This window comes from Rhodotorula graminis (genome assembly GCF_001329695.1).
Source record: "Rhodotorula graminis WP1 unplaced genomic scaffold RHOBAscaffold_1, whole genome shotgun sequence".
In the NCBI taxonomy this organism is placed as follows: domain Eukaryota; kingdom Fungi; phylum Basidiomycota; class Microbotryomycetes; order Sporidiobolales; family Sporidiobolaceae; genus Rhodotorula; species Rhodotorula graminis.
This window is the reverse complement of record NW_017264928.1, coordinates 568,454-580,486: the sequence shown is the minus strand read 5'-3', so window position 1 is coordinate 580,486 and position 12,033 is coordinate 568,454. Positions and strand designations below refer to the sequence as shown.

General features: G+C 67.4%; 5 protein-coding genes across 5 annotated transcripts; 1 reads left to right on the top strand and 4 right to left on the bottom strand.

Annotated features, from left to right (window-relative positions):
* Positions 1-228: 228 nt before the first annotated feature.
* On the bottom strand, positions 229-1,285 carry RHOBADRAFT_32734 (uncharacterized protein; the record flags this gene model as incomplete). Its single annotated transcript, XM_018413050.1, has 3 exons — positions 229-562; positions 655-918; positions 1,052-1,285. 3 exons carry the CDS (start codon positions 1,283-1,285, stop codon positions 284-286), a joined length of 777 nt encoding a protein of 258 aa, XP_018274145.1. The 3' UTR covers positions 229-283.
* Positions 1,286-1,436: 151 nt separating this feature from the next.
* RHOBADRAFT_65857 (uncharacterized protein) lies at positions 1,437-3,331 on the top strand. The gene is made up of 9 exons (XM_018418799.1): positions 1,437-1,548; positions 1,605-1,638; positions 1,687-1,690; positions 1,816-2,057; positions 2,131-2,241; positions 2,304-2,408; positions 2,489-2,701; positions 2,847-3,049; positions 3,203-3,331. The coding sequence occupies exons 1-9, from the start codon at positions 1,447-1,449 to the stop codon at positions 3,233-3,235; spliced, it is 1,047 nt and encodes a 348-aa protein (XP_018274144.1). The 5' UTR covers positions 1,437-1,446; the 3' UTR covers positions 3,236-3,331.
* Positions 3,332-3,356: 25 nt separating this feature from the next.
* Positions 3,357-6,871, bottom strand: RHOBADRAFT_50606 (uncharacterized protein; the record flags this gene model as incomplete). The annotated part of the gene is made up of 1 exon (XM_018415403.1): positions 3,357-6,871. One exon carries the CDS (start codon positions 6,869-6,871, stop codon positions 3,446-3,448), a length of 3,426 nt encoding a protein of 1,141 aa, XP_018274143.1. The 3' UTR covers positions 3,357-3,445.
* Positions 6,872-7,358: 487 nt separating this feature from the next.
* RHOBADRAFT_32728 (uncharacterized protein) lies at positions 7,359-9,758 on the bottom strand (the record flags this gene model as incomplete). Its single annotated transcript, XM_018413049.1, has 10 exons — positions 7,359-7,613; positions 7,691-7,794; positions 7,860-8,041; positions 8,103-8,496; positions 8,542-8,775; positions 8,890-8,903; positions 9,013-9,080; positions 9,145-9,296; positions 9,368-9,557; positions 9,658-9,758. The coding sequence occupies 10 exons, from the start codon at positions 9,756-9,758 to the stop codon at positions 7,541-7,543; spliced, it is 1,512 nt and encodes a 503-aa protein (XP_018274142.1). The 3' UTR covers positions 7,359-7,540.
* Positions 9,759-10,857: 1,099 nt separating this feature from the next.
* Positions 10,858-12,017, bottom strand: RHOBADRAFT_40635 (uncharacterized protein; the record flags this gene model as incomplete). The annotated part of the gene is made up of 5 exons (XM_018413739.1): positions 10,858-11,037; positions 11,102-11,183; positions 11,250-11,786; positions 11,857-11,894; positions 11,958-12,017. 5 exons carry the CDS (start codon positions 12,015-12,017, stop codon positions 10,858-10,860), a joined length of 897 nt encoding a protein of 298 aa, XP_018274141.1.
* Between the last annotated feature and the right edge of the window lie 16 nt (positions 12,018-12,033).

Genomic DNA, 12,033 nt, shown 5'->3' with positions numbered 1-12,033 from the left:
CTTGCGCTTTCGTCAGAGCGAGAGGGCGTGATAGAGAGCTCGACAGCCAGGACGTCGCTCGCGACGAGCTCCACAGCGAGCGCTCTCGACCGACTCGATCTCTTGCTGCCCAGCCGCTCTCGCACCCTGCTCGCTAAGACCATCCGAGAGGCTCACAGAAGCGAATCGCCGCAAAGGAGCTCGTGGCGCCAATCCTCTCTCGAGCCAACTCGCGCTGAGGCACCGCGACGAGGAGCACATTCGGTCGACGATGCAGGCCCGTCAGGCATGTACGACCTCCTGCTCAGCCACACCGGAACGAAGGCGCAAAGTCGGACGCGAGCAGTTGCCCCGGCTTGCGCTCCTCGACGTCCGGCGCTCCTTCTGCTGCGGCGGCACGAGCGCTCGTCGTGCTCGGGTCCGAGCCGCTCGGCGTGCTTGTCGCGTCGAGGTTGTCGTCAGGCGCTGGTACTGGTGGTGCTGGTGCGGCGGCGGCGGCGGTCGTGGGCGCCTTGGCGTTGACGGGCTTGTCCGAGTGGCCGAGGTCCTGCGCCGGCGAGATGATGTTGCGGATGCGCTGCTTCTGCGGGAGTCACGAGATGCAGAAGGGTCAGAGGTGCATCGAGGGAACGAGGGCCTCGGGAGGACGCAGAGGAAGAGGGAGAGAGGGCGCACCAGGTGCTTGAGCTCCGGGAAGCCGCCCTCGATCTTCCTGTCCCACACGAGCTCCCACCCGTTCCACCTCTCCTTGCCCTTGCCAGGTGTGTCGGCGCTCGGCGGCGCAGACGGGCGGAGCCAGACGCGGAAGCGGCCGCCGGTCTCGGGCGAGTTGCGGGGGACGAGGGTGATGGCGCGCAGGCCGGGAGGGGAGGACGAGTCGACGGCGGGCGGGAAGGTGAGGAAGAGCTCAGTCTGGGTCCAGACGGCGCGGTGGAGCCACTGTGGAGGGGGAGATGAGGGTCAGCTCGCGATGAGGGAAGTCGGCGCAGACGGCCTCTGGCGAGCGGGGAGCTTGCCCAGGCGTCTCGAGGGCATGCGAAGGTGCTGGATCGAGAGGAACGAGAGTGCTCACCCTGCAGCGGTCGCAGAACTCGATGATGACGCGAGGGACTTCCTCGCGGTCGTGGCCCTCGCCGAGCGCAGGCGGCACAAAGGTGGCCGGGTCGAGGACGTCGTGCTGCTGTGGCTGTGGTGGTGGTGCACTCGACGACGATCCCGGCTGTGGGGCGTGAGAGCTCGGCAACGACGAGGCGGTCGAGGTCGACGTCGACGGCGGGCAGTCGGCGCAGGCTGGTGGTGCGGGCATGGCTGAGGCTGGGGCTGTAGCTCGTCGGTGCTGGTGCAGCTAGATCGGCCGTCGCTGCGCTGGTGGCTTAGTGAGCGTCATCGAGTTGTCCGAGGCCCGGTCCCCCTTCTCGGACTCCGCGCTCGCTCTTCCCTCTCTCCCTCACCACATCGCTAGATGCCATGGCTGCTACCATGAAGGCTGTCGTCGTCACTGCTCGCGGCAAGACCGAGCTCAAGGACGTCCCCGTTCCCTCGCCCGCCGCGGGAGAGATCCTCGTCAAGGTTCGTCCCCGCTTCCGCCCCCTTCCTCGCCTTGCACTGACTCCTGCTTCCTCCAGACGAGCGCCATAGCATGCAATCCAACGGACTTCAGTTGCGGCCCCTGTAATCAGTTTCCCGGTCGTCCAGGACGCTGACTGGAGCCTTTCCTCCCCTCCCCGCTCTTCTCCCGGCCCTCCTCGTCCTCCTCGCAGAGCAGTGAGCTCTTTCGATCCTCTCTTGCCTCCTATTGTATCGAGATTCACTCACTGACCCCTCGCACCGCAACAGCCGCGACTTCCTCGCGCCCGAGGGCAGCTGGCTCGGCTGCGACTACGCCGGCACCGTCTACAAGGTCGGGTCGGGCGTCACCAACGTCAAGGAGGGCGACCGCGTCGCCGGTTTCGTCCACGGCGGCGCCTGGGAGGGCGAGGGCTGGGCCGAGTACATCAAGGCGCAGGCGTCGCTCGTCTGGAAGGTGCCCGACAACCTCAACGACCTCGAGGCGGCGGCCGCCGCCGCCGTTGGTCCCTGTGCGTCTCGCCGGTCCTCGACGAGTCTCGTGCAGGAAGGAGAATTGACGACGACCCCTCTCGGCGCCCGCAGGGACGGTCATCATGGCGCTCAACTTCCGCCTCGGCCTCAACACGCCCATGAACCCGGTTAAGGAGCCTGAGCCCGTCCTCATCTGGGGCGGTTCGACCAGCACCGGCCTTTGTGCGTGTCTCTCTTTGGCAGCTCTCGACGCCACGAGCTAACTGAGGTCGAGGCGCACGCAGATGCGATCCAGTTCGCCAAAGCGAGTGGCTACCTCCCCGTCGTTACGGCGAGCGAGAAGAACTTTGCCAAGCTCAAGGAGCTCGGTGCCGCAGCGACCTACTCCTGTGCGTCCCTCGTCGCCGCACCTCGCCCGTCTCGCCGTCCCTGACCTTGCGCTCGCACCCCTCTTTCCCCTCTCGCGCAGACTCGGACCCGGACGTCGCGTCCAAGATCGCCAAGGACTTCCCCAAGCTGCGCTACGCGCTCGACACCATCTCGGAGGGCAAGACGACCATCACGGCCGTCAAGGCCATCGCGCAGGCCGCCGGCAAGGGCAAGGTCATCACGCTCCTCGGCAACCAGGACCCGGAGCTCAAGGAGTACGCCGACTCGGTCCCGGCCGAGCCCACCCTCCTCTGTGCGTCGACGTCTCTCCTCTCGTACCTACCGCGGCGAGGTCGTCACGAGCATGAGCCTGACCGCTTTTCCTTCCTCCCTCTCTCCTCCTCTTCCCTCTCTCGTCGTCCCTCCTCTCCCTCCTCTCCTCCCTTCGCGTCGCGCAGACACCGTCCTCGGCGTCCCGTTCGAGTGGCCCGGCATGAAGTTCCCCGCCATGCCCGAGGACAAGCGCCGCATGGAGGAGTGGTGCGGCAAGCACCTCACCGGCCTGTTCGAGTCGGGCACGATCAAGCCCAACCCGATCCTCCCGTTCGAGGGCGGCCTCGCCAACGTTCAGGCTGGCATGGACTACATAAAGGCCGGCAAGGTGCGCTCTGTCTCTCTCTCTCTCTCTCTCTCTCTCTCTCTCTCTCTCTCTCTCTCTCTTTCTCTCTCTCTCTCTCGTTCTCTCTCTCTCGTTCTCGTTCTCGTTCTCGCAGTATCGGCGTACTGACAACCAGATGTCGTCCGCTTTCCACAGCAATCGGCTCAGAAGGTCGTCTACAAGGTCTGAGCGCTCTCGAGCTGTCGCTCGTCGCATTTGTAGCTCTCCCTGCATTCCTCTCAAAGCCTCGAAGCTCTCGCAATGTACAGACCATTCGAAACGTTCTCTCTGTGCCGCGGAAAGAGAGAGAGACCGAGACATAAAGTTGCTTTGCAATGCAAGATGCGAGATGCTGCTGCTCGGACCCTCTCCTCGGCTGCTCCTCCTCGGCGGCCCGCTCTACTCTGCGACCCTCGTCCCGAGCGACGCCTTGACCTTGCTCAACACGCCCGTCGCGCCCCACGCCATGGCGCACCCGACGACGGCGACGTCGGTCGCGACGAGTGCGACGCCGGCGAGCATGAACCGCGGCGCGAACACCTTCCACACGAACAGGTGACGCCTCAGGTGCGCCGCACACGCCGCACTCGCGAGCGCGAGGCCCGCAAAGTAGGCGAGGTAGCCCGCTCCAGCGCGCAGGAGGTGCCGCGGCGCAAAGAGGGCGCCCTGGTCCTTGAGCGGCGGCGGGACGTTCCACAGGACGAAGAGAGGGAGGGCGAGGGCGGTGAGGACGAAGCCTGACAAGGTGTTGAGCGTGACGAGGAGGGGCGAGAACGGGTAGGTGACGGTCGGGAACCCGATAAAGGCGGACGACCACTGGATCGACGACAGGGCGGCCTGGTGGCCCGTCGCGAAGAACGACAGGTGCGCGAGGAGCGCGAGCGTCGACAGCTGGACGAACGTCGGGCCCGTGTGCGGCGGCGCGGGCGGGAACCCGCCGGCGCCGTCGCCGAGGTCGTCGCCCTGGAGGAACGCCTCGAGCGACGCCGTCGACGCGAGCGACGACGTGAGGTGCGCGACGTCGCGCTCCGAGTCCCAGATCTCGAGGAGGCAGACGAGGACGACCAGGTGGAGGACCAGGACGAGTTGGGCTGGCGGCGGCGAGACGAGGACGAGGAGGGAAAAGGCGGCGCCGAAGAAGAGGAGGTACGACGAGCCGAGCGCGTTGGCGAACCCGATGACCTTGATCTGGGTGCGCGCCGCCTGGCCCGTCGAGTTCTGGACCTGCTCGCGTTGGACCCGGATGCAGAGCGGCGACAGGCGCCACACGAGCGTCGCCGCGAGCGTACCGGCGACGAGGACGGCGCGCGCAAAGCCCGTCTTTGCGACGCCGGCGAGCTCGGTGCCGGTTGCGCCGTACGACCCGGCGGCGACGGCGTGATCGAGCGCCCAGTACGCCGAGCCGCCGAGGAGGAGCGCCCGGACGCCGACGCCCAGGAAGAGCGGCGCGACGCCCTCGTTCGACTTGGACACGGCGAGCGACGACCGCAGGACCGTCGGGACGACGAGCGCCGCCGCAACCGACAGGCCGAGGACGACCTTGCTCGCCGTCGAGCCGGGCGCGAGGTAGAAGGTCGGGTGGCACCTCGGGACCTGCTCCTCGCGGCAGATGGTGCTGACGCTCATGAGGCGCACGCACACGAGGCCGACGACCGAGTAGGCGACGAGGCGGTTGCGCAGGCGCGCCTCGGGAGCGGCAAAGGCCCGCACGAGGCTCACGACGAGAAGGGTCGTGAGGAGATACAGGACGACCGAGTCCTCGAAGACGGTGAGCGAGTTGGACCCAAAGACGGCGGCGTGGGCGACGAGGGGAAGGACGGGAGCGAACTGGCGGAGGGACAGGTACTGCTTGAGGCCGAACGCCGCCGGGACCGACGACGCACTCGGCGCGAAGACGACGCCAAATTCGGCGCCGACGGCGGCGACGAAGAGCGCGCCGAGCACCGTGGGCCTGCCGGCGAGGCCGCCAGCCGCCGCAAGGCCGGCGCCGACGACGAGCGCGGCGAGCGACCCCTCGACTGCGCGCCCGACGAGGAACCTCGACGACGGCCCGCGCTTGGCCGCCCCGGCGAGCCGTGCGGCGACGAGCAGGCTGCCGAGGAAGACGGCGAGCCCTGCGCCCATGAGGACCGGGTCGAACCTCGCCCACACGTGCCGCGCCTTGTCGCGCGCCTTGCGCTCGAACGCGACGAACTTGTCGAGCGCGCGCCGCTCCATGTCGTCGCGCGAGTGGCCCGGCGCATGTGCGCCCTTGTACGCCGACTTGGCGACCTCGAGGATGAACGACAGCTCGGGCATCGACGGGAGGAGGTCCTTGCCCGACGGGAGGGCCGTGTAGGTGAGGAGGTAGTGCGACAGCTCGGACGACGCGAGGAGCGTCGCCTGGAGGTACGTCTGCAGCGGCGACAGGACCTCGTGGTCGCGACGCTCGGGCTGCGACGACGACGATCCGAGGCCGAAGAAACTGCGCTTGGGCCTTTGGGCGGGCTCGCCGGCCGCTGACGACGGCGACGCGGGCGCGGGCGCGACGGGCAGCTCCGACGTGCGGTAGAAGAGCTCGGGGATGGGGAGGCCGAGGTTGCCGAAGGGGATGGGGAGGCCGAGAAGGAGGGACAGGGTCGGGACGAGGTCGATCTGGCTGACCGAGCGGGTCGAGCCGGCGAGGCCCTTCTCGGGCCAGGCGAGCTCGAAGCGGTCGGCGAGGTCGACCGAGGCGCTCGCGCTCGCTCGTAACGACGCCGCCGGGTGGCTGGGCGAGTCGAGGGCGTGCTCGAACCAGGCGGCGTCGATAAGCGGCGTCTTCGAGTAGACCCACAGGGCGGCGTCGACCTCGTCTCGGCTGTCGCCGCCGTGGTCGCCGCGGTCGGTCATGCCGTGATCGCCGACAACGACGAGGAGCGTGTTGTCACCGAGGCGCTCGACGACGTCCCGCAGGAGCTGCTCCGTCTCGCGCAGCTTGCGCGTCGTCTCGCGGTGCTCGGCGCCGAACCGATGCCCGGCGTGGTCGAGGCCAAGCCCGTGCGCGACGACGATGTCCCACTCGCGCTGACGCGGCTCGTCGAGGAGCTCGAGGAGGTGCTCGCGCACGCCGCGGTCGACCGTGTCGAGGTCCTCGACGTCGAACGAGTCGTACGGGTAGACGAGGCCCTCGGCCCACACGCTGCTCTTGCCGCCGCGCGGAAAGACGTTGAGCCACGTCTCGTCGCCGGCGAGGGCGATGCGCTTGCCCGCGCGCTTGGCCTGCCAAAGCCAGTTGTCCTCGTCGGCCTGCTCGCCGGCAAAGTTGCTGCCGGCGTCGATGAAGGTCGGGAGCGACCCGGTCGTCATGCCCTTGATGCGCTGGAGCGTCGTCGTCGGCGCGTCGGCGATAAAGTGGGCGAGGAACGACTGGGTCGGCTGGGCGTCGGTGAGGCGGCCAGCGAGCGGGATGTGGTTGGCGTAGAACTCGTTGGCGGCGGCGGGCTCGGCGACAGGGAGGACAAAGTCGGCGCGAAGGGCGTCGACGACGAGGAAGACGAGCTTGTCGTGCGTGGGCGGGAGGGAGCAAGACGCGTCGAGGTTGCCCGAGGCCGCGACCGGGCTGCAGTCGTTGACGTTGGGGAGGGCCTTGCGCGTGAGGAGGAACCCTCGAGTGAAGAGGACGAGGGCGGTGCCGTGCAGGAGGGCGAGGAGCGTAAGGGCCGACAGGAAGGTGGAGCCGGCGGGGAGGAAGGGGAGGACGTGCAGCCAACGCCGGGCGCGGTACAGGGCTGAGGCGGGCTCGACCGGGGCCGCTCGTGGTGCTGGTGGTGCTGCTGCATCGACGCGCTTCTCCTCGGTCGCCATGGCGGGCTCGGCTGCGGGTTGAGCTCGAGGTCAGCCTCGGGATGCGATGAGGACGAGGCGAGGTGTCTGGCCGGGACGGGCGCGTGGCGCTGGCCGGAACAGGTCTTGCGAAAGGCCTAGCGCACCTTGTAAAGATCGCTCAGCGGCCGCACAAGCTCGTGTCGAGTCGCGAGAGTGCCGACGAACGGTGTCCTGCGGGGGAGGACGAGAGGAGACCGTCAGAGCGCGCGAGGAGGGCTGGGGGAACAGGGCGGGACTCACTGATGAGATGAGAGCGCTGCGCAAGGCCTGGCGAGGCTCGACCGACGGCAGAAGCTGAGCTGTAGGTGGGAGAGCGCACTCTCGCCTGCTCGCTCATCCTCGTCCCACTTCTTTGAGCTCACGGTGGCCGTCTCTCGCTCATCGTGCTTCTGCATGCGCCAGACTCTCTGTGTGTAGCTCCAGGACTCGCAGACCGGGCAATGCGGCACGAATGAACGTCGGGCAAGGAGACCGCGAGACCTGCTCGACGGAAGCGTGCTGCTCGTCGCAGAGTGCTACAAAAGGACGAGGCATTTCTAGTTCGACAGTAATGAAGAGTGGATGTATGTACGACAGGCCGCAGGAGGGAGGGGTATCAAACGGGTCTGAGGTGGTCAAGCTGGAGAGGGTCCGTGAGCCTCGCGACGCCTACGCGTGCAGCGTGCGGCGGTTCTGCGGCACGACGGGGTGGACAAAGGCAATGGCGACGCCAATAACGAGGCTGTGACGGCGTATGGGCGAGGGAATGAGTCAGTCGGCGGTCAAAAAGGCCGGGAGAAGGAGAAAGAGCGGGCGCACCTCGTGAGGCCGGTGGTCCACAGCGTCTTGTGGAACGAGCTGTGACGAGCCACCGTCGTGTACACGATGCCGCCCAGGTTGCCTGACCCGCCGACGATGCCGCCCTGCAGGATCATCGAGGGTCAGTACGCAATGGAGGACCGAGAAGGGAAAGGAGGATCGAGCGCACCATCAGGCCATTGACGTGAGGGTTGACGTGCGGCAGGAGCGCGTAGCAGGCTCCGTTGCCGGCCTCGATGAAAATGGCGAGGATGGCGATGAGGACGAGGAATACGGCGGGCGAGGACGGGTTGAGAAGGCCGATCAGGAGGGCGAATGCGCCGCCGCCGACGGCGAGGAAGCTGATCCAGACTGCGGGCGCGCGAATGCGTCAGATCGCGGTCGAGAGAAAGGGAGAGAGGGGGGGACGCACACTTCTTGGCGACGAGGCCACGCTGCTCGCCGAAGCGGCGGTACAGGAGGTCGCCCGTGAGCCCGCCGAACGGCCTCGTGACAAAGTTGAGGAGACCGAACATGGACGCCCAGTCGGTCGCAAGGCTCTGCGACCAGCCGAACTTGGTGGGCGCCATGAACCAGTTGACGAGGACCGCGTTGACGAGGAGCGCCAGGCCGAACGTCGAGAAGTAGGCCGCCGCGAGCATGAGCGTCTGCAGGCAGCACAGGTCGCCGACGATCTGCTTCTTGCTCGGCTTCGACGAGTGGCCCTGCTGCGCGTCGGCGAGTGTCGGCGCCTCGGACCCACGGCGCTGCACCTCGGCCGTCGTCGCCTGGCCCTTCTCGAGGTCGAGCGTCGCATGCGGCGTCATCTTCTTGCCGAACGTCGACGCCGCGCGGGACGGACGCTCGAGGACCGTCATCGATGAGTTGCTCGAGCGCAGGTCCTGGAGGATCGGGGCGACGCTCGGCCGGCGCGACATATCGAGGTTGCGGGACGACCACGGGCCCGTCGGCGTGTCGTCGCTCAGGAAGAGGACGGCGAGGCCGCAGACGATCTGGAGGATGCAGGGGACGAGGAAGGAAAGGCGCCAGGCGATGCGCTCGGGGTGGTCGTGCGTGCCGAGGAACGACTCGTAGACGGCCGGCATCTGCGCACGAGCCTCGAGGTCAGCGATCGACTCATTCAAGCGCTTCGGCGTCGCGAGAGGGTGGAAGGACGGCTTGGGCGACCGCCGTAGAGAGAGAGAGAGAGAGAGACGTACGACGAAAAAGGTGACTGGGAGAGCTCGAGCGAGACGAGGCGAAAAAGGGCACGAGGCGGACGAGGAGGCGCGAGGGTCAGTGCTCGCTCGTCTCATGAGCGAAAATAGAGAGAGGGAACGCACCGCCGACGCCTGCATCGCCCCAACCCGCCGCGAACGCTGACGCAGTCCCGATGACGCTATTGTCGAACCTGCTCGACGGTGACTCGGTCAATTTGGCCTCGACGACCGAGAGAGGACAGGCTGAGGACGGACCAAGCAGCCATGAGGGCCTGGCAGGGGACGAAGGCGGCGCCGGCGACGCCCATGAAGAATCTTACGAAGCCGAGCCCGAGGGCGTCCTTGGCGAGGCCCGCGCACCCGCACGGAATGGCCGACAGGAACAGGGTACCGATGAGGACGTAACGCTGTAGCAGGGAAGCTTGATCAGTCGCGAACGCCGAGGAGGAAAGGGGGAGAGAGGGAGAGAGGGACGCACAGGCCCGAAGCGGTCGCAGAGCGGTCCGGCGATGAGGCGCACGAGGAGCGACGCGACGCCGCCGAGGATGGTCGAGTTGGCGACCTCGTTGTCGGTGAGGCCGAGGTCCTGCTTGATCGTCGCGTTGAGCAACGGCGGCATGGCGTACCACGACATGAACGACAGGAGGAACGAGAGCCAGGCGAAGAAGCTGCAGGGGCACGGACCGAGTACGGCGGGATCGTGTCAGTGACGACGCTCCAGGCACGTACACGAGAGAGAGGGGAGGGAGAGAGAGAGACAGGACGCACAAGATGCGGCCATGGCGGTCGAGCGGGTTGACGATCGGGAGGGCGAGCGCCTTCTGCGTCGACGGGTCGACGGTCGGGCAACCGAGGCAGATCAGGGTCATGTTGTGCGGTAGAAGGAGAGGGCGAGGGGGACGAAGGAGGAAGGAGGAAGGAGGGGGAGGAGGAGAGGAGGAAGAGGAGCAAGCGCCAGCTCACCTCCGCGGCGAGAGCGCCTTGGCGCTGCGCTACCGCTGCGACGAGAACCGCTCGGACGACGGTCGTCCTTGGTCGCAGGGACGAGAACTCGCTGCAGGCGCGACTAGTCTGTCGTCAGTGACAGTCGCTCCTGAGGAGGGCGGGGCGATAAACTGGCGGACTCGGCTAGCTCGAAGGAAATGAAGCGACGATCGCCTCTGCACCGTCGCCAAGGCACGGTAGCGCAGATCGAGGAACCCTCGCCGCTGCGAGAGGATCCGTCGGTGAGGAGGACGAAAGTTCGACCCCGGACTCGAGGACCGCCAAGGCGCTAATCGGCGAACGGAGATGACGTGGCGGTCGACGAAGCAGGGGGGCGATGCAGGGGTCGGAGATGGTTCGACGAGGTGGCCGACCCAAAGCTGAAGGCGAGGTGGGCGGCCGATAGAGCTAGCTGGCCTGGGCGAACGTTGCGAGACGGACAGGGCAAGCTGCGAGCCGGTGGAAGCTGCTCTCGCCGGACTTTTGCCGCTCTCCTCGCGCGAGACGCTTATCGCCAACGTTCGAGAGGACAACTGCGAGCGCGAGTCGACGGGTGAGCTTCGGCGTGTTCACCTCGGGGCCGCCAAGAAGGAGAAAGAGGGGCGCACAGGGTGACATTGCCCATCGGCGCAAACTATACAAGGTCCGAGCGAGACGGGCACAGGGAGAGCACGATGGGGATCCTGCAGGCGAGAGCGAGAAGGTGGTCAGTACAACGTACAGTACGACGAAGGCTTGGCGAGAGCGAGAATGTGGGCGCACTAAGTATGTAGAACGAGGGCGAACGAGGCCTCGAAGGGGGACGAGGAGCGCTAGGCGACACCGAGCGAGCGTTCGCGTTGAAGCTTGCGCACCGACGGCGCCCGAGTCGAGGTTGACGAGGATCTTGCGCGACGAGCGAGTGGGCCCGAGGCGCCGGGCAGGTGCGGGCGAGCGAGGTGGAGGTGCCGAGTCGACGTCAAGGTCGGGCCGTACTCGAGCTGCTCAGCGTGGACGCCCGCCGAGGTCCATCTTGTCGGCTCGAGGAGGCTTGATGATGAGCGTGTCGTCGTCGCCTGCGAGATGCGCCGGGTCGGGGATGTGGGCGGTCTCGGCGGTCGGTGCGGCTTGGTCGGCGTCGTCGATCCAGCCGGCGGGCACGATGCACGGCAGCGAGGTGGCGACCTGCAAGGCGAAAGTGAGTATCCTGTGACGTTGGGCGTCGACGAGAAAAGTGAGAGGGACGCACCCAGGCTGCTCGGTTGAGCCAGGAGGGCGGCCGTCGACCGGTCAGGCGCCAGACGAGCTCGTGCGTCAGGTGGTTGCAGTTCCTGCAGGGTTGACGAGCAGTATCAGTCAGACGCTCGCGGAAGAGCTGCAGGGAAGGAGAGACGCACTTCTCGAGTAACCGGTACTTGGTGCCGTTCCACTCGGGATCGCGCTTGAGGTCCTGGATGATGCGCCACGCCCGCCTCTCTGCCCTCGTCATGTACCCTGTCCCGTCACTCGCGCCTCCGTCGTCGTCGTCGTCCATGCCCTCGCCGCCCGCCGGGTCCTGGAACGGGTCGTCGCCGTCGCCGCCGCTCGCGAGGTTGACCGTCGAGCGCGAGCCGACCGCCGCCCACCCGCCGTACGGCGCCCCTGTGCCGCCACCACCGGCCTCGTCCGACCTCGCCTCGCGCCCGCTGCCGTCGCGCCCCTGCGGCCGGAACGCGCGCCGCCAGTCGTCGCCGAACGCGTCGCCGCAGTCGACGGTCGTGTAGTAGCGCAGGCCGGGCATGCGGGACGCGGCGGTGCCGGCGGGGATGCTGAAGATGCCGGACAGGCCTGGCTCGTCGTGGCCGCCAAAGGCGTACTCGAGCGGGGAGGGGTCGAGGTCGGAGGGTCCGAGGGGGAGCGAGAGCTGAACGCTCGAGTGGTACACGCCCGAGCCGCTGCGGGAGATTAGGGGCTGGTCAGCTCGTGTGTGCTCGGTTACAGAGAGAGTGGGCGGGCTGGGCTCACATGAAGTTGAGGAGCGAGCCGAGTCGAGAGGGCGGAAGCTGCATTGAGGTGGGGGAGAGGTGAGCGACGACGCGACGAGGGAGGGTGAGAGTGGGACGCACAAGGTCATACACGACCACCTTGACCTGGAGCGGCTCTTCTGGGTCGGTCGAGCGAGCCATCGTGGTGGTGGTCGAG